Raw genomic sequence first — 26,004 nt, forward strand, 5'->3', positions numbered from 1 at the left:
TATGGATAATGGCATAATGGCATATATGCCATTATGCCATTATCCATTATTCCATTATCACCTGCAAAGGCGGCAAGTGAGCAGGAGTGCCTACAAACCTGACAGCTACACGTGTGAAGAAAAGCGTTGCAGGCAGCCACCAGAAACGCGCCCGCAGCGCCACACAGCCTGCATCTTCTTCACCTCCTTGAAAGCTTCCCGTCCCTCCGCCGCAGGGCGATGACCCCGGAGGGCCAGCCGGCGGCCACAAAGGGCGTCGCTGCTGCGCCTGAGCTCCGCCAGGACCCTCCTTCTCGGGGCGACTCCTTAGCATCGGCATCGGCATCGGCAGAGCCGGACGGGCGGGTGGGGGGCCGGGCTCCGCTCCTTCCACCCTCCCCGGGAGTTAAGTGGGAGGATCTGCCGCGGCAAGCGAAGAAGGGACGGAAGGCGCCGCCGCAGCCGCTCGGAGGCGAGCGCTGACTTCAACCGCCGAGGCGGCGGATCGGAGCCGAGAAGGGCTTGGAGAGGGAGCAGGTGAGCCCGGGCGGGGGGCGGGCGGAGAGGAGGTAGCCAGCCGTCGCGGTGCCCTGGCCGGAGCCGAGGCGGGCAAATGCAAAGCCGGGAGCGCTGGGGAGGGGGCGGGGGGGTGCTTTAAGGTGATCGCCCCCTTGAAGGAAGAGCGGGAAGGTGGGGGTGAGGATGGAGCCCATCAAAGGATGCGCGATCGTCGCTCCTTGCAGCCTTGGGAGCCGCGCTCTCTCCGTGCAGGTGCACCGTGCGAAGGGCGCTAAGCGGCGATCTTTGCAACGCGTGGCTGTATTGCTAATGCCCGCTCCCCCCCCCTCCGCCCCCCCCCTCTTCCCGGTGCACAAGGACATTTTAAGCGCGCGCAAGGCAAGGACAGCTGCTCGGTGTGGGTGTGTGGAGAGGAGAGGAGAGGAGACGGCGGCTTCTTTGCTCGGTGCCTCCAAACTGGAAGCAGCATCTCTCTCTCTCTCTCCCCCTCCTCCTCTTCTGAGTACGCTTCACGCTCAGGGAAGTTGAGGGAGCCTTTCTCTTGAACGGGAGAGTAACGAGTGGGAAAGTCCCCGCTGAGCGTGCTTCGGAGGAGGCTTTGTGTGAGCAAAGGGGTTTCAAGGGGAAATAGCCGCCAACGCTCTTTTATTGCCGGGTGGGGGTTAGAAACGATGCCCCCGGTGCTGGGCCTCCTCCTTGCAGGGCATCTCCCTTGAGTATGTGCGTCGTGCCTTGAAGCAGACCAGAACCGCTGCTTGGCATCCTCAGTGTTTTTGGACTGTGAAATGGGAGCCATCAGTGGGGCCATTATGCTGGCATGGGATGCTTGAAACAAATGAAGGTCCCAAGCAGACAACTGTTTAAGTTACAATTAAGTTGCAATCAATTAACTGTTAAGTGCAATCACCAGGCACAGTATGGTAAGCTGGGCTGCACACTTTTGTGACTAGAAGTAAGCACCCCGTTTTGTTTCTGTTTTCAAGATTCTGCATTATCATACTTGGGACCTGGTGCAGAGGGCTAGGTTTTGAACCACAGGACCTCTTGAATATACACTTGAGTAGGACAACTCCACCCAGCCGCCTTAATTAAGCTGGTTGCCTCCTGTGCTGAAACCAGCTGGAAATGAAGCTGGTTTAAGAAGCTGCTGTCTGGATTTCAAGCTTTGGTAAAAACTGGCTTTGGTAAAAAGGTGGCCAGGAGTTCTGTCTGGACAGCAGCCACCATGGCCCTGATTGGTACATCACCCTGCTTTTTTTTTTCTTTTTTATCCTTCCCACCCATGCCTGGAAGGCAAGCACCAATTGGGCAGACTTTTGAGACTATTCACTTGCATGAGCAAACAACATCCCTGGTCATAGACCCATACAGTCTCAAGTATAATATTGTTTGTTGAGTTCAACCCCAAGCTGAGTGCAAGAATTCTTGCTCATGATGAATGGATGAACTCCACAGGTGAGCTGGTGGGAAAATAACCAGAGGCATCCCTGTTTCAGCTTCCTGCTGTCATTTGAGCTAGAAGAATAAATTCTTGTCAATTTCATCCAATTCTTGCTTTCTGCCAGGATGTGGTTTGGCAAAAAGCCCCAGTATAAAAAAAAGGTTCAGCCATTAATGTTATTGGATTCAATAAATTCCAGGATAACTGAGAGGCACATCAGCACTGAGAGAGGAGAGAAAGGAATGGGGTGTCTATGTGTGTTTATATATGTGCGTGTGGGGCATTTGTGTGCATATGCCTCTTCTTTATGAGTGTTTGGGAAAAGTTTTGGTGTTCATTGCTCTTTTCTTTGCTTGCCCACACTCTCTTTTTCTCTGGCACACAAAATCTTTTGCTGCCCTTCCCTTTCTCCTTCATGTAGCCTTCTCTTCCCCTCCACACCATTCGGGCCCCAGGTTCCTGTCCCTCCGTTGCCATTTCATTGCTTTTAGGATGCTTCCATGGGACTGTTTAAAACACATATAGAGAGATACTGACATACACACACAAACACACACCCAGAGTTAAGGCTCACAGTTTCACTGGTCTATCAGCAGACTAATTAAATAGAACCTCCCCCCCCCCAAGAAAGATTCAAACATGAATGGTCCACCTGTGGACTGGTCTAAGAGTCTAGGAAAAATGGCCAAGAGTGACCATGATTAAAGGAATGACGCATGCACAGCACATTTGACAGCAGGGCTGGCACGCTGCTTGGACCAGCAGAGACTGGAAAATTACTTTTCATCCAAAAAAAAAACCCAAGGAAAAATGGGTGACCAGGGGCAGGTTGAGGATGATGTCATGCATTTGTAAGCAAGCTGCCCAGCACCACACCAAGGCAAGTGGTATATGCAAATTAGCTGTAGTATCTCTATTATAAATCAGAATTGTGGATCAGATTAGGTGCAAAAAGAAGAAGAAATGCGTAGATAATGTAGCTGAGACATACTGCAATGTTTAATTTACAGTACTGTTGATACAAAATTAGAAGTTTTGTGCACCCACATATCACACACACACACACACACACACACAAAATATGCTGGTCTCTTCTTTGAGATAAGATTCATGCAGCTTCTGGGGAAATTATCTAGAAATAACTCTTGATGGCAAAAATGTACGATTTTTGTCGGCTAAGAATAACAAGCCTGCTTAAGTAAGTGATCTTCAATTGCTGTTTGCCTTTGAGAAAAAGGAAGTACAGTTTTGGCTGCTGCTGCCATTCCTTCTGCTTAGTCCAAGGATTTGCAAAGTTGGAAGAAGAAGAGGAAGCTTCTTTCCGTGGCAGATCTGGCGCAGAGCTTCATCTTTCATGCTGCTGCTGCAGAAAATCCCTACTTCCAAGAGATGTCAAGAAAGCTTAGGCTTTTTTTTTTACTAATTGCTTTGATGCATCAGGGACAATGGTGAAATCCAAATTTTTTTACTACCGGTTCTGTGGGCATGGCTTGGTGTGGCTTGGTGGGTGTGGCAGGGGAAGGATAATGCAAAATCTTCATTCCCACCCCACTCCTGGGGGAAGGCTATTGCAAAATCTCCATTCCCTCCCCACTCTGGGGCCAGCCAGAGGTGGCATTTGCCGGTTCTCCAAACTGCTCAAAATTTCCGCTACCGGATCTCCAGAACCTGTCAGAACTTGATGGATTTCACCCCTGATTAGGGACCATGGGTTGGCTCATGTGGACTCTCTCTGGCCCTTTCTGTCCTATAGTGAACCCTACTGAAGGAGAACAGCAGAGTTACACCATCCATGTGTTGGGAGGAAGAGGCCTTAATGGCAAGCGCCTACCATGCAATGGGCCCTTGGGTGAATGGGAACCCAGTCCTAAGATGGGCTTCAGTGCAGAGAAAGCTTTTGTCCATAGCACAGGACAGGCTTGGTGAAAACGCCTTCCCTGGGGAGGGGCATGGGGGAAATGGGAAAAGCCAGCCGTGATCTCTTTTATGCAATTATCTACTGCATGAGAAGGAAAGCCACGCAACGCTATAGATTTTCAATATTTGCTGATCACCTATAAAAGCGAAAAAGTCATCATAGCCTTCAGATATAATCGCAGCTCTAATCAGAGGTTTCTACCAGAATGATAAAAAAAAATCAAGAGAGTGGCCCTGACCCAGCAATTGAAGCTCTGCCTGTTTGTTATATCTATTACTGCTGCATTGGCTTCCGGTGGACTTCCGGGTGCGCGTCAAGGTGTTGGTGACCACCTTTAAAGCGCTCCATGGCTTAGGGCTGGGGTACTTATGGGACCGCCTTCTGCCACCAATTGCCTCCCACCGGCCAGTTCGCTCCCACAGAGAGGGCCTCCTCAGGGTGCCGTCAGCCAGACAATGTTGGCTGGCGACCCCCAGGGGGAGAGCCTTCTCTGTGGTAGCACCTACCCTCTGGAACGATCAACCCCCAGAGATAAGAGCGATCCCAGACCTCCGGACTTTTCGTCGGGCCCTAAAAACTTACTTTTTCCAGTTAGCCGGGCTGGCCTGATTCCATGTTGGTTTTAACGTTTGATACTGATTTTTAATTGAAATGTTTTAAATTATGGGCCAAATTTCATTTAATTATTTTTAAAAATTATTTTAACTTTTGTGTACAAATGTTTTTATTCTGGCTGTTCACCGCCCTGAGTCCGAAAGGAGAAGGGCGGTATACAAATCTAATAAAAGATAAAGAAAGATAAAGATATTACACATGTTATACAGGTAGTCCTCGAGTTACAACACTTCATTTAGTGACCATTCAAAGTTATAACGGCACTGAAAAAAGTGACTTATGACCGTTTTTCACCCTTACGACCGTTGCAGCAATCCCCATGGCCACGAGATCTAAATTCAGATGCTTGGCAACTGACTCATATTTATGACAGTTGCAGTTTCCTGGGGTCATCTGATCACCTTTTGTGACCTCCTGACAAGCAAAGTCAATAGGGAAGCCAGATTCACTTAACAACTGTGTTACTAACTTAACAGCAATGAATCACTTAACGACTATGGCAAGAACGGTCCTAAAATGGGGCCAAACTCACCTGACAAATGTTTCACTTAGCAACATAAATCTTGGGCCCAGTTGTGGTCATAGGTCGAGGGCTTACCTGTACACATAACAAATGGAGCTTCGATTGCAGCTGCCATCTTGATTTTTTTGAACCATACCCTGCAGAAGCCCTTGCCTCTAATATTAATCTTGACTATTCAGAAATAAAGAGAAAGAAAGCAAATCAGATATCCATCTAAGAAGGAATAACCGAAGAAATACTCTACATCAGTGTTTCTCAACCTTGGTAGCTTGAAGATGGGTGGACTTCAACTCCCAGAATTGGATTCTGGGAGTTGAAGTCCATCCATCTTCAAGCTACCAAGGTTGAGAAACACTGCTCTACATGGATGCTACTTGTGCCCATTGTTAAGGCTGCCGCAGGAAGGCTGCCTGCGACCTAATAAAATTAAATGGAATCCACCTTGAATCTGATAAAATGTTAATCCTATTAAAAGCATATATAAATGAATGAGTAAAAGTAATTACCATAATGAAGCCAGGAGTATATTTTTAATGTGATTAAGTGATAGATAATGTATGCCATAGCAGAGAGCATTATATAACTGTTCTTCCCACCTGTGTGAACAGTGAGAACGTCTCTTCCATATGGAGTTTTCTGTCTTTAGTTTATATAAGCATTTATCATAAAAATGCCTCTTAACATAATCTGCTCTGTCATTACTTGGAATATTTGTTTGACATCTAACTGATTTCATACTCTGATGTCTCTATTTAAGAGTACTCAGTGGGAAGGTTCAAAAAATAGCCTTCGGTGTAAGTAATAAGGAACACATATTAACAAAAATATGGCTTAATTCACATTATCAGAACAGGACATGCTTTGTATTAACTGTGAACTGAGTTTTCAGATGTACAACCCAGAAACCACATTTTATGATTGATTGCTCCTTATTTTCTCTTGCTTCACCTTTATAAATTTATTGTTATCTCAAGGTCCATCAGATTCTAGAAGGGAACCAATCCTCGTATCTACTGTAACCCTTACATCATACCAAATCATATTTAGTATAAACCATTTCATTTATATCCTTACTAGGTGTAAGCCTTGATTAATTACCATAGCTAACCTATCACAATACTGTTGACTGAGTATGGTATCTGACTCACAACTTGATGCTAGGGCTAGGCCTTGATAAGTAATAGTAGTAATTCCTATTTTTGTTGCTGAATTGTGTATGAAGATAGGTATGGTGCACTGAACAATATATAGAAACCAGTTACAAGCATTGAAAAGGAGTACATAAGAATATTATTAGCTAAAGCTGAAACATCGTTTACAAACATCAAATAGCCAGTGGTTTTTTAAACAGGGCAGATGGATTTAAATACTCAAGGGGGAAAAAAACTTAAGAATCCTTAGGGTTTCTTTGGGATGTCAGATGTTTTCTAGTGAACTCTGAAAATGTGCATTTATATTCACTTTTTTAAACATGAGATTTGTAGTAATTTTTATTCTACCTCTTATAACGATAAGGAAGACTGATTTAACTATGTAGTTTTGTGATACCGGACTCCAAATGTTACACTGGAGCTACAAGGCATAAATTTATGTCTATAACTATGATTTAGCTTTCATGTCTATTCGTTCAAGTTCGGGGTATATACATCGTTAGTAATAATAATTCTTTTGATGAGTAATATTAGAAGAGCTGATGATGGGAAAATTTTAATTTCCAAAATGAGGGTTATTAAGATGGTGCTTTACTGCATTTCTGATGAAGAAGCACTATCTTGAATGAAGTTCAAAGCATTAATATATTTAAGTACTTGCTTCAAATTCTAATGGGTCAGTCAGTGGTCCTGGGATTTTCAAAATCATGTTAGCTAAGTGATTCATAGTTGCTTGGTTTATAATGGATGGGTTCATTTATCAGGTTAACTCAAAGTAAACTTACCACATCATAGCTTAATGTAACAAGTGACTTATGTCAGTGACAATAATTCTGGGCTGGTAATAAATTATGTGATGTGTTATAAAGCTTTCCCCATGTTTGAAGAAGGATTTTTCCATTCTTGACCATGCTATTTTAGTGTGGCCAATTTCCCCAGCCTTTGTTTCTTTTTTCCTATTAGTCCAAATATATAGTATATAGAAACCAGCTACAAGCATTGAAAAGGAGTACATAAGAATATTATTAGCTAAAGCTGAAACATCATTTACAAACATCAAATAGCCAATGGTTTTTTAACAGGGCAAATGTGAATGTGTTCACATATGTATTTTATTTATGTTGCTTGTTTTCTTTCTGTGCAACTGAATATTGAACTGGATACTTTGAAAAAAAGTTTGTGCTTGAACTGAAATTGTGCCTCCCTAGTTTTAAAATAAATTGGGACAATGAAGAACTTCAAAAAGTCTCTCCAAGCATGGGGACACTGAAGGGTAAAATTATCCACATAAGGTTCCCCACTTTCATTTTTATGCTGCTTTCCTGACTGGGGATTTTCAAGTAAGATTTTGGATCCCCTGATCCTGGTTTATAGTTATGGTCTGAGAGGAAAGAGCAAATTCTGTATCTGAAAGCATTTGGATACTTTAAAAATTATATAAATCTACAAGTTGCTATTTGGATTGGATGTATAATAGTAACACTTAGACATATATCGCTTCATAGTGCTTTACAGCCCTCTCTAAGTGGTTCACAGGGATGTGGTGGCTCAGTGGCTAAGACGCTGAGCTTGTCGATCGAAAGATCGGCAGTTCAGTGGTTTGAATCCCTAGTGCTGCGTAATGGGGTGAGCTCTCGTTACGTCTCCCAGCTTCTGCCAACCTAGCAGTTTGAAAGCACGTAAAAAATGCAAGTAGAAAAACAGGGACCATCTTTGATGGGAAGGTAACAGAGTTCCATGTGGCTTTGGCATTTAGTCATGCCGGCCACATGACCACGGAGACATGTTCGGACAGCGCTGGCTCTTCGGCTTTGAAATGGAGATAAGCACCACCCCCTAGAGTCAGGAACGACTAGCACATATATGCGAGGGGAACCTTTATCTTTAAGTGGTTTACAGAGTCAGCATATTGTGCCCAACAATCTGGATCCTCATTTTACTGACCTTGGAAGGATAGAAGGCTGATGGACTTTTTAGGTTAAGGACAAACAGGAGATATAATAGGAGTACATGAAGTAATACATGGCATTATAGGAGTAGAAAAGTAAAAAAAAAAAATCCTGTTAGTGATAGAATTCTTCAATGAAATTGAGCACTCAGAAATTTAGCACAGAACAAAGGTTTCTCTTCTTAGTAGTGTACAAAAAAACCACAAAAATAGGTTTATCTATGAGAAAAACAATCCATTAGTGACATCTGAAATTGTACAAAAGAGACTGAAAAATTTCAGATAATAATTTAATGAATGTTGAATTCTGTAATACCTCCTTTGATGACCAACTTTTTTTCCTTTTTGCTAGAAGTGAAAACTTTGAGGTTGTGGACTAATTTATTAATGGAACATCAGTAGCAGAATCCCAATGATAGTCTTTAGCACAGTTGGTAAGTGTGGCTAATAACTACTCTTGAAAGCCATTGAGCAATCTTCTGCTAGTCTTTAGTACTTACTACTTACTGAAGTCTTACTGAAACAAAAAAACGTATGAAAAAGGCATATATAGTACTTGGTTAATAGACTTCTGTATGTGCCTTTGTATCCTGGTGACTGCAGGGACAGATCCCTTGCCATTGCCTGTGTCCTAGGCATGAAAGAAAGTGACTGGCCCAAGGTCACCCAGCTGGATTTGTGACTACTAGTTTCTAGCCTGGTGCTTTAAACACTATACCAGACTGGCTCTCTTAATAGATATAACAATAGATAATTACAAGCTGCTACTTTCCCTCATTGGAGCCAGTGCACAGTAATGGTTGGAATGGGTAGACCTGCTTGTATGGACTATGAAATAAAGAAGCATTCATTCAAATGCATGTTTGCAGTATGGTATATTTACTTTGCGACTAAGTATTTTGCATAACCTTTTCTCACTACCTCATACGAGGGGTGGGTTCTAAATTTTTTTACTACTGGTTCTGTGGGCGTGGCTTATTTTGTGGGTGTGGCTTGATGGTCATGTGACAATTATTTAGGATTTAGCAGAGGTACTGGTCTACCAGGCTTTTAACTGCTTACAGAGCTGTACCAATCTACCCATTTATTTTTTGCAGGCATTGGTCTACCCATTTATTTTTTGCAGGCACTGGTCTATCCATTTATTTTTGCAGGCACTGATCTACTCATGTATTTTTGCAGGCACTGGTCTACCCATTTATTTTTGCAGACACTGATCTACTCATGTATTTTTGCAGGCACTGGTCTACTCATTTGTTTTCTTTTAACACTGATCAGCTGTAGGGCGGCCCTTTGAAGCCCCGCGGCAAGAGTTTAAACAGTTTTTTTCCTCTAGCCATCAGCTGGGACTCAGGAGGCAGCAATAGATTGGGGGTGGGACCAAATAAAAGGTAAGAATAACGCAGGGGGTGGGGGGCACGGGGGGATGGGGGGGCAGAACCGGTTCGGTGACATCATATCGTTACCGCTACCGGCTCGGGAGAACCGGGCTGAACCAGGAGGAACCCACCACTGCCTCATACCAATTATAGTGTTCTTCCTGATTCTGTTCCATTCTTAATACCATGCAACAAACTTCATGAGAGCAAAGATAATGTGAATAATAAGTATATATGCTTCATCAGTAACAATAACTGGTCACAGGTTTTCATGTCCCCATTGGAGCCTGAATCTGTGGAAGAGGACAAGCTGGAGCTGGAGCTCACGGAGATCAAGTGGGTGGTTTCATTGGCTTCGGAGGAATTTGGGGAGGAGCAGGCTGAGGCAGCCCAGGGCCTCTCAGGATTGGGACAACTTGTTAGCAGGGTGGAACGGGGGCAGGATGACAAAGAGAGGGCAAGCAGTGGACATGATGAGTGACCGAGCTCAGGCGATGAGCAAGGACCGCCCCCTCCTGTTCCCCGAGCACGGAGAGTGGAGAGAAGGCGGGAACAGCACAGGCCGACCGGATGACTTGGGAGGAGAGTGCCCCGTTTCTCTTTACAAGGTGCACCTGGGGACTGAGATTTAAGGAGCTGCTGTGGGGAGGGGCATTTGTTGGGAACAAACACTGAATTGGTAGCGTTTGATGTGCCAGTACAGACATTTGGAATTTGCAGGACTGCTTGCTTCTTCCTGACTTCGTGGACTCAGTACCTTATTCCTTACTTTGTGGACTCATTGTTTGTTCCTTGTTTCGTGGACTCGTTTCCCTGTTCCCTTATTTTGATGGATTGGGCACAGCCAGAGGCTGCCGTGTGAGTGTGCACGCACTTTGCTCTGGGACTTGTCAAGAACGTGGGAGCGTTTGAGGGGAAATTTGGAGCATTAAAGGGGAGTTTGAACTCTCAGCTGGCTGGGTGACCTTCGTGCCTTGTCCTGGCTCATCACACAGGTAGTCCGGCCATATCTTGTCTGGACTGCAAGTGTAAATGCCCTTGTTTGAAGGGGTGTGTTTTATAGTCATACCTTTTGGGCAGGGTGACCCTCCAAATGAGGCTAAACTACAGTTTCCAGCTGTTTTAGCTGCCATGGCCCACAGAGAAGGATGCCACCAATTCACCCACTTATCCCACATCTAATAATCAAATCCTATCTGGGAACAATGATTCTTCTTGGTCTTAGGTAGTAGTCTTCAAAATGAGTACAGTACTATAGAGGTTTGTAATGGAGGATCTGAACTCAGACCTGGGCCCTTCTGCATGTACTGTATACCATCGCTGAGCCAGAGAGCCTCCTGATGTTACCTGAGCAACATGATGGATGGAAGGTTGGATGGATCAACAGATAATTAGATGACAGAAAAGATGATATTCAGAGCATATATATACCAAGTATATATACTTGGTATACATATACAAATACATTTCTTTTACAATAAGTGCTTTATAATTGCTATAATTCCCTTGACATATTTTTAAATATATCATATAATGGCAGCAAATCCTGTTTGAAATACACGACTGTTCGGAAATTTAAGTTTTAATCTATTTAAAAGCCAGCTGTGACTTTTGCTATAATATTGGACCTGTACATGGTCTTTATCATTGGAAGCTGTTTTAGTCATTCATTTAGCCTATAGTTATCAGCAGTTCTGGCAGCAGTTCTTCTAGATTTCAGAAAGAAGTTAAAGATGTGTGGGTGAGTGCAGATATAACCAATTTTCAGCTCATTTTTCAATGAATACCATGCCTGCTGATTTTTTTTCTTAAAAATACAATAAATATAGAAAAAGTACAAAAGAGGAGTCCCTGCTGATTTTATCCCATTAGTCTTTGCCGGCTCTAGGAGGTGGTGCTGCTCTCCATTTCAAGGCCATTGAGCCAGTGTTGTCCGAAGACATTTCCGCTGTCATGTTACCTTCCCACCGAAGTGGTATCTATTTATCTACTTGCATTTTGCATGCTTTTGAATTGCTAGGTTGGCAGGAGGTGAGGCGAGGATGGGAGCTCACCCCATGACATGGCGCTTGGGTCTTGAACCTGGGCTGCCAGCTTTCCAGCTGACAAGCTCAGCATTTATAACCACTGAGCCACTGCGCCATCCCAATACAGAAAAAGACAGGAGAAAAAATTGACAGAACTGTCAAGGATAGAGTGAAGTTTGGCTTAGTTTTAAATACAGGTAGTCCTCGACTTACAACAGTTCATTTAGTGACCATTCAAAGTTACAACGGCACTGAAAATGTGACTTATGACCATTTTTCACACTTACGACCGTTACAGCATCCCCATGGTCACATGATCAAAATTCAGGCACTTGTCAACTGATGTTTGGAGCATTCCAAACGTGATCCCCTTTTGCGACCTTCTGAAAAGCAAAGTCAATGGCGAAGCCGAATTCCCTTAACAACTGGGTTACCAACTTATCAATTGCAATGAGTCACTTAACAACTGTGGCAAGAAAGGTCGTAAAATGGGGAAAACTCACTTAACAAATGTCTCACTTAGCAACAGAAATATTGGGCTCAATTGTGGTTGTAAGTCGAGGACTACCTATATTGATTGATGGATTGGATTGGATGGTTATGATTTGATTAATACAACCACCCATCTTAGTGACTTGAACAGGAATTAGGATTCTTGGCTTTAATGCCAAAAATGTATTTACTTTTGGGCGGAGGGGGAGTATGCTTCCTTAAACTATCTTGTGATGTTGATGCTGAATGATCACATGGAGTTTCCATGAGGTACACAAGCGAAAAAGTGTCAAAAGAGAATCCCACTTGCTGTCAACGTGTGGGATATTTCTGTTTATAAAGGGAGGGGGGCCCAGGGGTGGGATTCAGACTATTCGGTCTGGTTCGGGCGAGCCAGTTGCTCTAACTATCAGCTGACAGCAAACCAGTTTGCTCCGACCTTCAGCTGGGCCCACCCGCCCTGCGCTATACCTACCTTTATTTTGTTCGTTTGAAGCCCAGCTGATTGGTGTGGCAGACTGGATTGCCACACCTCAGCTGTTTTTAGTGTTTTTAACACTGCTTGTAACAGACTTTTCTAATGGACTGCGCATGCGAAATGTGCTCTCAATGAACTGGTTATTACACCGGTTAAATCCCACCACTGGGGGGGTGCGCTTTAGATTCTTGGCCATATTTTTAAATTAGATTAGCCGTGTATTTTGGAAGAATTATAAATACTGTCCTGAGTTCATTCCTAGGAGCATTCATCTCTCCATGGATCCCTTGAGAGCAGAAAATTCAATTTCTTGACAGAATCATTTTACGTTTCTAACACATGCACCTCAAAATGCTGAGGAGTGAATCCAGGACCTTTTAAAATGCCAGATATGTATCCTCCCACTGAATTTTGGGGCTCTTAATAGCTCTGGATGAAGAGTTTCAGACCTAAGGATGCATTGAATGGGCGTATTTCAGGGGCTTAATGATTCATGCAGCAGTTGCTATGGAAAGGGAACTGAGCCTATAAATAAAGCATCCCTCCTAGAATTTGTATTGTCTTTTTTAAAGTGTAGCACCCTCTATGTTGAAGATTGGGTCAAAATGTTTTGGTGTAAAGAGACTTTAGGGAAGCACCCTATGAAACTGTTGGCTTGCCATACCTTGGGTCGTCCCGTAATGAATCAGACAGGCAGTTTAAATACAATTTGGTATGTAGAGAATATTCTTAGAAATTAGGGACTTCCAAGCTCTTTTGTATCTGCTACAGCATGGAGCTAGGAGTAGTGAATTGCTATCTAGGACAGAATAATTTTTTGATGCACTATATCAGACCTCCATAATTTGTGAATGAGTGAACCAGGAACTATGCAATCAAGGGTAAGCAGTAAGCAGCAAGGCACCCTTGATGAATGCTCTAAGTTAGGGTGTAAGACTCAAGTCCAGCAGGCCAGATCTGCCCACGGGGTGCTTAGATCTGGCCCGCGGGGCTGCCCTGAAAACAGCAAAGGACAGGCCCACAGCCCATGGCTGTCCTGAGCTCCGTTTTCACTGGCAGAGGGTTGTAGGAGGCCGTCATGCAGGGGTGAAATGCTCCCGGTTCGGACTGGTAGCGATGGAGGCGGGTGGTTCGGCGAACCGGTAGCAAAAATCCCTCCCCCCCCATGCCCAGCTGAGCCGCACAATCATCAGAGGCTTTTTCTTTTAATTTTTAAAAGCATTTTTTCTATAACCTCTTCGGCCGAAAAAATGCTTTTAAAAGTAAAAAAAAGACTCTGATGATCGCGCGGCTCAGCTGGGATCGTCAAAGGGATCATCAGCTGATGATCCCAGCTGAGTTGCCTGATCGACAGAGGCTTTTTTTCTTTTAAAAGCCTCTGACGATCCAAGCTGAGTTGTCTGATCGGCAGAGGCTTTTTTTCTTTTAAATGCCTCTGACGATCCAAGCTGAGTTGCCTGATCGGCAGAGGCTTTTAAAAGAAAAAAAGCCTCTGCCGATCAGGCAGCTCAGCTGGGATCGTCAGAGCCTTTTGAACCCATTTTTTTACAACCTCTTCGCCAAAGAGGTTGTAGAAAAAATGGTTTTAAAAGAAAAAAAATTGGCCATGCCCACCCAGTCACATTACCACCCCCCCCCAACCAAGCCACAGAACTGGTAGTAACAAATTTTAGATTTCACCACTGCCGTCATGGCTGAAAATGGAGCTTGGGAGCCCATTTTCGCTGGTAAAGCGCTCGGGCCACCACAGGCACCCCTGGCACAAGTGACATCGAGCTGGCCACACCCTCCCTGACCATGACCACCCCAGCCCCCCCCCCAGGTAAAACACAACCCTGATGCATCCTTCAATGAAATCGAGTTTGACACCCCTGCTATATGTTCAAGCCAACAGCAGGATTGCTTATGTTTTTATTTTATTTACTCACAGGTAGTTGTCAACTTATAACCACAATTGACACCCAAATTTATGTTGTTATGTGAGACAATTGTTAAATGAACTTTGCCCCATTTTATGATCTTTCTTGCCACAGTTGTTAAGTGAATCAGCTGATAAATTAGTAATATGGTTGTTAAGTGAATCTGGCTTCCCCATTGACTTTGTCAGAAGGCGGCAAAAAAGGATCACATGATCCTGAGACTGCAGCCATCATAAATATGAACTAGTTGCCAGGCATCTGAATTTTGATCACATGACCATGGGGATGCTACTACGGTTGTAAGTGTAAAAAATGGTCATGAGTCACTTTTTTTCAGTGATGTTGTAACTTTGAATGGTCACTAAATGAACTGTTGTAAGTCGACTACCTGTATTTACTTATTTCTGGATCGGGCTTAGTAAAGGAAAACAACTAGCGCAGAGATGAAATGCTTTGTCCTGGGGCTGCTGCATTGCCTCAATTTTTTATTCCTCAAACAGAGAATGGCTAAAATCAGATTTACCCAATTTCACAAAATGTTGGAGTTTCCAAACAAGGCAGTGAGATCCAGGGTGATGTACTGTAATAATTAAGGTGTTAGACTAGACTTCAGGAGACACAGGTCCAAGCCCATCTTCATCCATAGAAACTTACTGGCTGACTTCGGGCCAAATGCTCTCTTAGCCTAAATCCACTACACAGGGTAATTGTGGGGATAAAACAAAGAGAGATGCTAAGGTGTCTTGTGCTCCTGGAAAAAAAATAGCAGGGGTGAAATCCAGCAGGTTCTGACAGGTTCTGGAGAACCGGTAGCGGAAATTTTGAGCAGTTCAGAGAACCGGCAAATACTACCTCTGGCTGGCCTCAGAGTGGGGTGGGAATGGAGATTTTGCAATATCCTTGTCATATGTAAATGACTAACCCTGTGATTGATTGATATATATATCAAAAGAATGTAAATATTAATTCCCTTTTCCAATAACCACCCCCTCATAACTCCTCCTTACCTTGACTCCGCCTCCTTAGTATATAAGCCCCATCCCGCTCCTTCATCTCTCTCTCTCTCCTGTCATGATACCTGTTAAGAAGAAAAAAAGAAACAATAAATATATTTAATAGAAAAGGAATGACTTCTATGAGTTACTGGGCTTGATCCTTGAACCTACATAACAATCCTTCCTTCAGGAGCGGGGTGGGAATGGAGATTTTGTAGTATCCTTCTCCTGCAGTGGGATGGGAAGGGAGATTTTGCAGTATCCTTCCCCTACCACACCCACCAAGCCATGCCCACCAAGCCACGCCCACAGAACCTGGATTTCACCACTGAAAAATAGGCTAAAAATCTAACAATCGATTCACCAACCAACAAAAAGCCATGCTACCTCATACATTTATTTTCATTGGGGTAACAGGCCCCTGAAAAGCTTGATGATCCAGCATTGCAGAATAAAAACTGAACGTCAGCTTGGAGTTAAATGCAAAAAAAAAAAGTAAAAACTGAATGACGGGTAGCAAACGATGGGCATTGCAGGCTGCAGATGTAATCCCAAACATTTCCAATCCAAAATATTCTTTGCCTGAGTCCCTAGAGTGCCATTGCAGACTGTAATAGGGGATGCTAGCAAAAAGCCTGACTTACTTGCCGATTGTTCTGTATGCATAATGTGCAAACAAGGAATGGGAAATATGTGGCCTTCTAATGTATTTTTTATATTGCATTTTTATGCTAATCTGGATGCTGCCTAGACTCTTTGTATTCATTGATTTATAATTGTAAATAGGGTTGATTTGGGTCATGGGATGGGTGGCATATATATTTAATAAATACAGATAGTCCTTGACTTACTACAGTTCAATTAGTGACTGTTCGAAGTTACTATGGGACTGAAAAAAAGTGACTTTTTTAGGACCATTTTTCACACTTAATGACCGTTGCCACATTCCCGTGGTCATGTGATTTACATTCAGATGCTTGACAAGGGGTTCATATTTATGATGTTTGCAATGTCCCTGGGTCACGTGACCCCTTTTGTGACCTTCTGACACGCGACGTCAATGGGAAAGCCAGATTCACTTAACAACGGCATTGCTAATTTAACAACAGCACTGATTCACTTCCCAAATGTGGCCAGAAAAGTCGTAAAACGGAGCTAAAATCACTTTCAAATTTCTCACTTAACAACATAAATGTTGGGCTCAATTGTGGTTGTAAGTCGAGGACTACCTGTACAAAGAAATCAATAAATTAATTTTGTTGGACAGCTAGTCTCATTATCCCTTACCATTGTCCATGTTGTCTAGATCTGCCTGAAACTGGAGGCAATTTCAGCAACATATAAATTCTAAAGACACATTATTTATCCCTTTTGAAGTTCATAAGCTGATGACGGTGCTACAACCGTTTTCTCTTCTTGTTTGCACATCTGGAAGCTTCAGTTTTATCAACCCGGCTGTACAGGGTAATTCAAATTCAGGATCTTCCTGTATTCCACTTACTTACATTCCTATAAAGAGGAATGGTATCCTGCTTTGTGGATATCATGCGGGGTGAGAAGCCATTTAGGCAAGATTGTAAGCACTTCCTTAACAAAATAGCTTACCGGTAATTCTTTGGAAGATTTGTTTGTGTGGGTGAATTTAGCATGCTGCTATTCATTTTTTTCCTCCCTTTTCTTTCCCTCCCCTCCTGCAGATGCCTGCAATGCCATTCCACTGAGGAAGAAAATGATCACATTTACAACCAAAGAAGCACTAGCTGGAAAATGGATTGAAAGGCAGTAAAAAAAGTCAATGTGCAAGGTCCTGGGGAAATTTCATTCCATAATTGATCAGGAAAAAAGCCTTTTCCGCTGCTGTGTTTTGAATGAGTTTCCAAACTAAATCTTTGACTGGGAAGCCATAAGTAGATTTGCAAATGGCTGTTGTCTCTTGTGTCCCTCACTAATGGAATAGGAGGCACTTTGTGTGTTGATTTTCAACCTATTTAAAACATTTAAATGTTGAACTTGTGATGGGATATCACCACCACATCAAAATACATGTGTAATTCCTTCAGGAAGAGAAGAGCACTGTTACGAGTTAGCTATTAAAAAAACCTCTTCTTCTGTTTTTTTAGCTAACACCTTGAGGCCAATTTTGAATTATAATAAATTGACTTTATTAATAACTTACTGACATACATCTGAACAAGATTCATGGTGATTTCCTTTCTCTAATAACTATTGGGAATTATGCTTCCAAATAAATGGTTTAACATATCATCTCCAAAATACAATTGCCAAAAAGAAACCATAACCAAGTGATATTCTTTTATTGTAGATCAGTCTCAATTGTGTCTTTCCAATGAAACAGCAAAGGAACCAATTTTACAGACGTTAGAATGGAAGCCCAAAATATGGAACATTCAGCAAAAGGAATTCAGATGGACACTGAGCAACAATTGGAAACTTCAAATACAACTGATCCAATTATCGCTCCTGACAGTCCAGACAAAAAGGCTTCTATCTTTTGCTTTAAGAAAAGGAAAAAGTATTGTGAGAAGGGAGAAGAGAAGGATGAGAACCATGAATCCAATTCACTTAGCTTAAGGCCTGCTAACCAGTCTTCTGACATCGGGCACAATGAAACAGAGGTTTCAAATCCATTTTGGACTTCAGGAGGGGCTTGGCTGGCTTTCAAACGACTAGTGACATTAAGAAGAAGATCCAAATCCTCTCTGAAGAAACAAACACAGGCTTGTTCTCACGTACATCTAGATGTGGACATAGGAGATTCTGGCAGGACACGATTTCCTAAGGACCATGCGAGTTCTGGTTCTAAAATTCCCTGCCTAAAACTCTCCCGAAACAAAAAAAGGGCCAGCCACTCTGAAATAATAGAACAGCCTGACTGCGAGAAAAAAGGAAATGATACAGCAAGCATCCTGAACAACAAAAGTAATGAAGAGCCAGAGATGGTGGCTATGGAAGTTCCACTTGATACAAAACTATCTCCCAGCAGAGGTCTTCAGGAAGAAGAAAGTGACAGTGGAGCCATGACAAATACGGAAAATGCGTCACTCTCCAATAGAGAGAACGCATTTCCTGATCCCAATTGTTATATTGACTGTGGAGTTCCATCAGAAATAATCCATTCTGAAACAGCACTTGTAACTGAAGAAGAGAAGCAAATATTTCAGTTACATCATGGAACCCTCTATGGAAACTTTGAAGAGCTGGAAAATCAGAAGTTCAGTTTTAATGTTGAGATCAGTCCTCCCATTCCTCAGGACCTGCCTGAAAGTGAACAACAACTTATAGGAAGAGAGGGAACCAAAGAGACCAAGTCACAGCCATTTGGGGCAGGCATTGATGTTGTGGCCAAAAGTGAGGATGCTGCTGCGAAGGAAGGTCATTCCATTGAAGTGATGTTGCATTGCAGCCCATCCGTAATGGAAGACGAGGCTTCAGACATACCGGTTTGTTTTGATGAGGAAGAGAAAAATGAAGTAAACCAGTTTACCATTCCTGGGGCCGGCATTGTAATCATGATCACTGAAGCTGAAGATGATCAGGATGAGGAAGAAGAATCAGCCCCTACCTGTGAAATGTTTGCATTTCCCCAAGCCATCAAGCAAAAAGGGAAGAAAAAAACTAGCAAAAACAAAGCTTCTACTGCAGGGTGCAACTACGCAAAGGAAGACCAGGCATGCTCCCAGGTCCCATCTTCCTTTGGCACCAACAGCCAGGAACACTGGACTTCAGAGCAATATGAAATGCTGTTGATTGAAACAGCTGCCTCGCTTGTGAAGACAGCCATTCAGTCATCTGTTGAGCAGCTTGTCAATGAAATGGCTTTGGAGCAAAATAAACAAAACAGTGTTTTATGATCACAGGAGCCTCTTTGTAAATTAGAGGCGGGCCTGCTACTGTATCAGGCAAATGGAAGCATTTGAACAAATTGGCTTGTGCTAGGAAACAAAGTACCATTTGGATTTTCTTTGCCCATTGCCAGCACTGCTTGATCCATCCTTAATGACCAGTTCAGTATTAATGCTGCGAGGAAATGTGCCAGATGTTCTGAAGTATTTAAACTTAGCATGAGAGATTAGGGAGGGTCTTAATTCCTTGAGATATTTGCAATATCTGTGATTAACTTAATTTTGCATGTTGGTATAATGGATGTATATTGTATAAACAGCTTGTAAAAACAAGGTGGGGAGGGTCTTTTGCTGCATGGTGACATGTCTTAATGGTTTACTCTCTATAGTAGATCTAGGAAAGACGCCCATTCTCTCCCTTTCCTTTCTTCTCAATTTATTTATTTCATTTGCAAATACCAAGTTATTCAAGTATTATTGTCAATGATTGAGCAGGTTTTTTTTTTAACCCACTGCCTTTCGGATAAGTTTGGCCTTTCTTAATTTTTAGCTGAAATTACAGGAACTGGTGTTCCACATCTGGAGGTGAGTAAGTTGGAGAAATCTGGCTCAGGGTAGGAGAAACTCAATTTATTAAACAAATGGATCTAAATCAGGGGTCCCCAAACTTGGCAGCTTTAAGACTTGTGGACTTCAACTCCCAGAATTCTCCAGCCAGCATAGCTGGTTGGAATTCTGGGAGTTGGTTGGAATTCAGGGAGTTGAAGTCCACAAGTCTTAAAGCTGCCAAGTTTGAAGACCTCTGCTCTAAATCAAGCTGTTAATGGTTCCCCAAAAAGAGCTGAGGAAAGAAAAAGGAATTGGTGACACCCCCATCCAAAACAGAAATTAGATTGAGCAACAGTACCCAAAAAGCATATTTTTTCACATAGTAGATGACTTCAATGTTTCTGAAGTCCTACCGATCACTTTATCAAAGAATCTCAGCCCCATCAAGAGAGAAGCAAACATTTCTTCAGAGAAATTGACAATTGACTATTCAGAGACATTGGTTATGGTAAGTTTTAAAGACATAAAAGATACTACTGCCCACAATGATTTTATTAGTATAATTTTACAATAATGACAAAAAGTTTAATTGTTGCCACTAAAAGTGTTTTCCACTGACCACAAATTCTGAAACACTTTTAATTCAAATAATAAGAGCTCATTGGGGCTGAAACAGTGGGTTTATATTGCAGTGTGAATTACCTTTCCCCGAAATTCAATCTAAATAAGACAGAAGGAGAGAGGGAGAGGGTGGGGCAGAAGAGAGAACAAGCCTAAATCTTTCAGAGGCCGCTCTAATTCCAGACCCTGGGGAACATTCTGTTGAGTTCTTCAATTCCCTTTGCTTCAGGACAGTCAACTGAGAGCTGGCTGCTCTGGCCTCCTTTACTCTGTCTCTCACGAAATCCTTCCCAAATTGGGTCAGTGAGTCTCTTCCCATCTACCCATGTTGGAGAAACTCAGGACTACAAAAGCCTTAAAATAGTTCTTGCCCTAGTTCCATGTAAGGATGGAAGATGGATAGAGTGATGGAAGAAGGCAAGTGATTTGTTCAGAGCTCTAGTAAAGGACTGCTTTCCCCGCTTAAGGTTGTACACATTTTGAAATAATTTGAAAGTCTTTGAGATCTTATAAAAGCACCACATCTCTGTGATCCAGTAAAGCAGCCCGTTTTTTTGATCTTCTTCACCAACTTGAAGAAGGAAACAATCCTTTAGTTAATGGAATGAATATTACAATTCTTTAAGCAGATACATTTTTTTCAGACTTGCATGACAGCCTTAAGAGACATACATGCCTTTTTGACTAGTAAAGATTGGTATCCTTGCATGAGGTCTGAAGTATTTCTCTGAATGGTAAAGAATGAAGAGCAAAGAAGTTAAGTGAATAAAAGGGTAGTAGAGAAAGAAGAAGGGATTCTGGTGCTTTTTTTGGTTCTAATCTTCATTTTTCTTCCATTTACAACTGAGGCACTTCAACCTCTCTGAAACAAGCTGAGAATTTATAAAGAAAACATCAAGGAACCATTTTAGCAAAAATCCACTCTAGTTTACTAAATTCAAGGGTTTTGTATCCTCTGGTGTGCATTGGGAGATATTTGGAGTATACTGAATTAAATAGGTTGTTTTCAGAAACTTAATTCCCACTTTATCATGCAAAGAAAACTCAGTGCAGCCAAATTCCATGAATATAAATTAAGAAATATCAGGCCATGTTTATAAATTGCAATGAATGAAAAAACAGAGAAGTATGAAAGTTGTCAACAATAAAATATGGTAAAAGCAAAAGCAAAGCAAAACTCCAAAACTTTCTAAGCAAAATTACAGAAGTAGGGAAGGCCACTAGATGTTGATCCTCCAAATTCTCCAAATCATCCAAGAAATTCTATCTATGTGGTTATTAAGAATTGACACTGACTTGACAGCATTTAATCAATCAATAAAAGCTTTTTAGAACAGTCAGTTAATTCTTTATCAGGTACTGGAAGACTTTCAAGGAAGGAACTTGGTGACATTCCATGACAGATATTTCATAGGATTTCCATCATTTCCACATCAACATACTTTGTAAAAGTACCTGTTTGCAATTGTTTTTTTAATACAAGTCTTAAAAATAAAAAGTATCTAGATCATCCTGAGTTGGCTATACATGAAACTTGCTTTCTGTACATGTCACTGTTGTATCAATTACCCAAGGACCCAAATAAATTGGATGAAGGCATCTCATGTTATCATCAGGAAGAGAAGGTACAGTCACTTTTGAAATCTTTGAAGAATTAGGTGTGTCTGAAGCTGGATGAGACAGCCAGTTTGGTGTACAGTTATGGCATCAGGATAGACACTGGGAGATGAGCTCTAGTCTCACCTTAGGTACAAAGCCAGCTGGATGACATTGGGCCAAGCACTCAGTCTCAACCCTAGGAAGTAGGCAATGGCAAACCATCTCTAAAATGTTTCCAAGAAAACTACTGGAACTAGTCCATGCTGTTGCCAAGAATCAATACTGACTTAAAGGCACATGTGCACACACCCAAATCCATACATGAGCCATATGAGACAAATAACTGGCTTTCAAGGGAAGATTACTGTGGCTTGTAACCTATTCTGTACTCCCCTGGCCCTATTCCACTAAGGAAAAACAGAGGAATGCTTGAGAAGAAATGCTGGGTTCAGAAATTACAAAATCCATAGTAACAGACTGGCTGTACGTCCACATCAGTGGTGGGTTGCCCCCGGTTTGGACCGGTTCGCAAAAACCGGTAGTAAAACTGGCGGGAGGCTCCACCCACTAACCCAGATGTCATCAAAGTTGATCTGCGCATGCACAGAAGAGTGCGAGGGCACGATGCGAACCGGTAGTAAAGGTAAGTAGAACCCACCCCTGGTCCACATGAAATATTTGTGTCTTGTGTATAGCCACATGAGGCACAGCTCATCGGTGTATAGGACTATTATATTGCGGCCGCTAGACGACCATGCCAGTTTTGAGAGGGCGGCTACAGAAATTGACTTAATAAATCAAAGAAATACAGGAAACTATTAATTCTTTACTGCCATCAATTAATGATTGGATGATTACAGCACAAATATGGCAGTTCTACTGTACATGAAGCTGGGAAAGGCTGTGCAGCTATTTCTATCCTGACCCTAAAGTTGTTTGTGAGAGCGTGACAGCAATATGCACCATAAATGCAAGGTTGTGCATTTTGTTTCCTATTAAAGTAACTGTTGGAAAATTCCTGTGGGTAATTTCCAGCTTGGTTTGCACTCCACACACTTACTGTAAATTCCTGTCTCTAGATTGCAATGAACACATGCACTTCTCAGTGCATCTAGCAAAAATATGGTTTGATGTTGTTTATTAAGATCAAAGCAGGGATCAAAATCAGCTAATTGGCAAAATTGGAGCAAAAGGCAAATAAAAATAAGGAGGGAGAGAGAGATGAACAACAAAAATAGTTTACATGATGAATCCATCTATGCATATCAAAAGGTCTCAGAATTTTCTAGAGCCATTGGAAACAATCCCTGTGCATAATTAGCATGGGCAGCCCAAAAGGGAATAGCTTGCTTTGATCCATCTGTATATAATGGCAGTGGAATTGAGATGGGAAGTGTTTTATTTATTTAGCTTATTTATACAGTATGTTGGTAGAATTATACTAAGAAAATACCTCAGTGTCCTTTACCACTTTGGTATCGAGATATGGGTTGGTTCCTTTATTCTAAGGAGATTATCTGCAGAGATAATCTGCAATGACACACAAGGACATATGAAGTAACATTCCCAGTGAAAGGCCCTGAAAGGTCATACAAGCAAGCATAGATAGTTAATCTCCCACATTTGGAAAGACGTTTCAAGAGATGCAATCACTTTGGATAATCCACATTTATTTTTTGTCATGTTTCATTTAACCATTTCTAAGTAAATGAAAAATCCTCCCAAAGTCTATCTTTGGACATAGATTTACTGGTAGCATTTCCTTAGCAACCTATCAGAGGTAGTCTTCACTTTACGACTCGCCATTTAACAAATGTTCGAAGTTATGAAGGACTTGAAAAGTTACTTATGATCTATCCAAGAAGTTACAACTGCCGCACCACCCTGTGGTCACATGATCATCTTTTTGGGCATTTGGCAACTGGTTCGCATTTACAATCTGTTGCAGCATCTTGAAGCCTAATGATTATGTTTAGCCATGTTTTTTGCCACTTTCTGGCAATAAATAGCCATTGGATAAGATGGATTTGGACTTACAACCGTGTGATTCACTTAATGACTGGTGACTTGCTTAATGAGCATTGTAAAAATGGTTGTAAAATTGAGTCTGGTCACATGGTAACTTGCCTTATAACTGTAATGACTTACAACCAAAATTCCAGGCTCAATTGTGGCCAATGACTACTTGCATTGGGTTTGTCTCATTATCCAGAGCAGCTGTTTCTCAGCACAGTGTGCAGTTCCATCACATCCAAATTGTACCACTGTTCACACATAAATATTGCCACTATTTGCTTATCTATTCCATGCTGCTTCAGCTAACTTTACAACCTAACAGTGAAGTCTGCTTTAGTCTTTATTTGGAGTAAATTGCTCTTAAAATCCCCAAACTCCTCTGGATTCCTTCATCTCTTACCCTGTCATTTAGTAATGTAATAGTGAAGCATTGTATAAAACCACAGATCAAAATCCCACTACTGGTTCACACAAAAATTAAGTGAAGTTGAACAAAGCAGCTGCTTTTTATGTTGTACTGGGTCTGAGTCTAAAACAGTGAAGCAGCTGAATGCCGCTAGCTAGCAGGAGGAGGACAATTTAAGCAATGTTCAGCAGTGCTCAGAGCACATTAAAAGATTCCTGATACTAGCAGTCTTTTTTTTTTTAAAAAAAAAACCCAATTAATGAATTTTGAAGTTTTTTTCCAATCAGCCAATGGCTGCAAGATATATTTATCTTCATTTATCTATGCAACAGCCACATTATTGGTGTTTTAGTAATTAATGGTCACCGATCTGTGATACTTTTTCAATCGCCTCAGCAAAAGTAGAAGCTTACCAGAGCAGAAAGGATAAATTACAGAAGCATAGTTTTGCCCAGCTAGGGGTGAAGTACACATTTCATAAACTATATAATTTGGCTTTTGTGTGAACTTACTATAAATAAGCTACTAGGATGGAAAACAATCAGGGGCATGGTTGTAGCATAAAGAGAAGGGGAGAGGGGGTGTAGTCATTTCTTTCCAACTTCAATACATTGGAGCTCTTCCCTCTACTTCATTCGATTAAAATGAAGTAACCAATCCTGCCTCCCACCCACTCTCCCACCCCTGCTGCAATTTGCAAACCAAAAATAGGAATAAATGGAGGAATAAAATGCATTTAATATATGGTGTCATTTGAGTCAAGGGGGAAGCTCATCAACGCTATGGTGAAGGCCAACATTATTCCAGTTTTTCACAGTTGTAGTTCACTAGCTAGCACAGTGAGATTGCCAATTCCATGATTTGGGTTTAAATTATTCCCATACAGTTTGCCCTTGGAACATGTTTTTGGGGGTCTCCCAGGGGTGAAATGCTCCCCTTCGGACCAGATCACCCGATCCAGTAGTGATGGAGGCGGGTGGTTCGGAGAACCGGTCACACAATCATCAGAGTTTTTTTTTTTAACTTTTAAAAGCATTTTTTTCTACAACCTTTTTGGCCGAAAAAATGCTTTTAAAAGTAAAAAAAAGAAAGCCTCTGATGATCGCGCGGCTCAGCTGGGATCCTCAAAGGCTTTTAAAAGCATTTTTTCTACAACTTCTTCAGAGGTTGTAGAAAAAATGCTTTTAAAAGCCTCTGAGGAGCCTAGCTGAGTTGCCTGATCATCAGAGGCATTTAAAAGAAAAAAAGCCTCTGCTGATCAGGCAACTCAGCTGGGATTGTCAAAGCCTTTTGAAAGCATTTTTTTACAACCTCTTCGCCAAAGAGGTTGTAGAAAAAATGATTTCAAAAGTAAAAAAAAAATGGCCACGCCCACCCAGTCACATTACCCACCACCACCAAGCCACGGCCACAGAACCCGTAGTAACAAATTTTAGATTTCACCACTGGGTCTCCCCAGTGACACATTGGCATGTTCTTTGTTTCTGGACCTGAAGCTGAATCCATCCTTGTTACAGGTTAGAAGCAAATTAAAAACCGTATCCAGTCTTGTACTCTGCTGTTTTT

General features: G+C 42.0%; 1 protein-coding gene across 3 annotated transcripts; it reads left to right on the forward strand.

The window, feature by feature from the left end:
- Positions 1-288: 288 nt before the first annotated feature.
- Positions 289-21,933, forward strand: AKAP5 (A-kinase anchoring protein 5). 3 transcript variants are annotated; one of them, XM_087871577.1, is made up of 4 exons: positions 414-516; positions 1,482-1,736; positions 17,082-17,188; positions 17,708-21,933. In XM_087871577.1, the coding sequence occupies exon 4, from the start codon at positions 17,769-17,771 to the stop codon at positions 19,254-19,256; it is 1,488 nt and encodes a 495-aa protein (XP_087727703.1). In that variant the 5' UTR covers positions 414-516; positions 1,482-1,736; positions 17,082-17,188; positions 17,708-17,768; the 3' UTR covers positions 19,257-21,933. The 3 variants fall into 3 exon arrangements, with proteins under 3 accessions (XP_034289466.2, XP_034289467.2, XP_087727703.1); XM_034433575.3 differs by having other exon boundaries at positions 289-516; positions 17,082-21,933; XM_034433576.3 differs by lacking the exon at positions 1,482-1,736 and having other exon boundaries at positions 330-516.
- The last annotated feature ends 4,071 nt before the right edge of the window (positions 21,934-26,004 follow it).

Source organism: Pantherophis guttatus, chromosome 1, assembly GCF_059756535.1.
Source record: "Pantherophis guttatus breed Tessera chromosome 1, ASM5975653v1, whole genome shotgun sequence".
Classification (NCBI taxonomy): domain Eukaryota; kingdom Metazoa; phylum Chordata; class Lepidosauria; order Squamata; family Colubridae; genus Pantherophis; species Pantherophis guttatus.

Excerpts from the sequence above, each read along its gene's own strand:
- AKAP5 (XM_034433575.3), top strand. The coding sequence starts at position 17,769 with ATGGAAGCCCAAAATATGGAACATTCAGCAAAAGGAATTCAGATGGAC.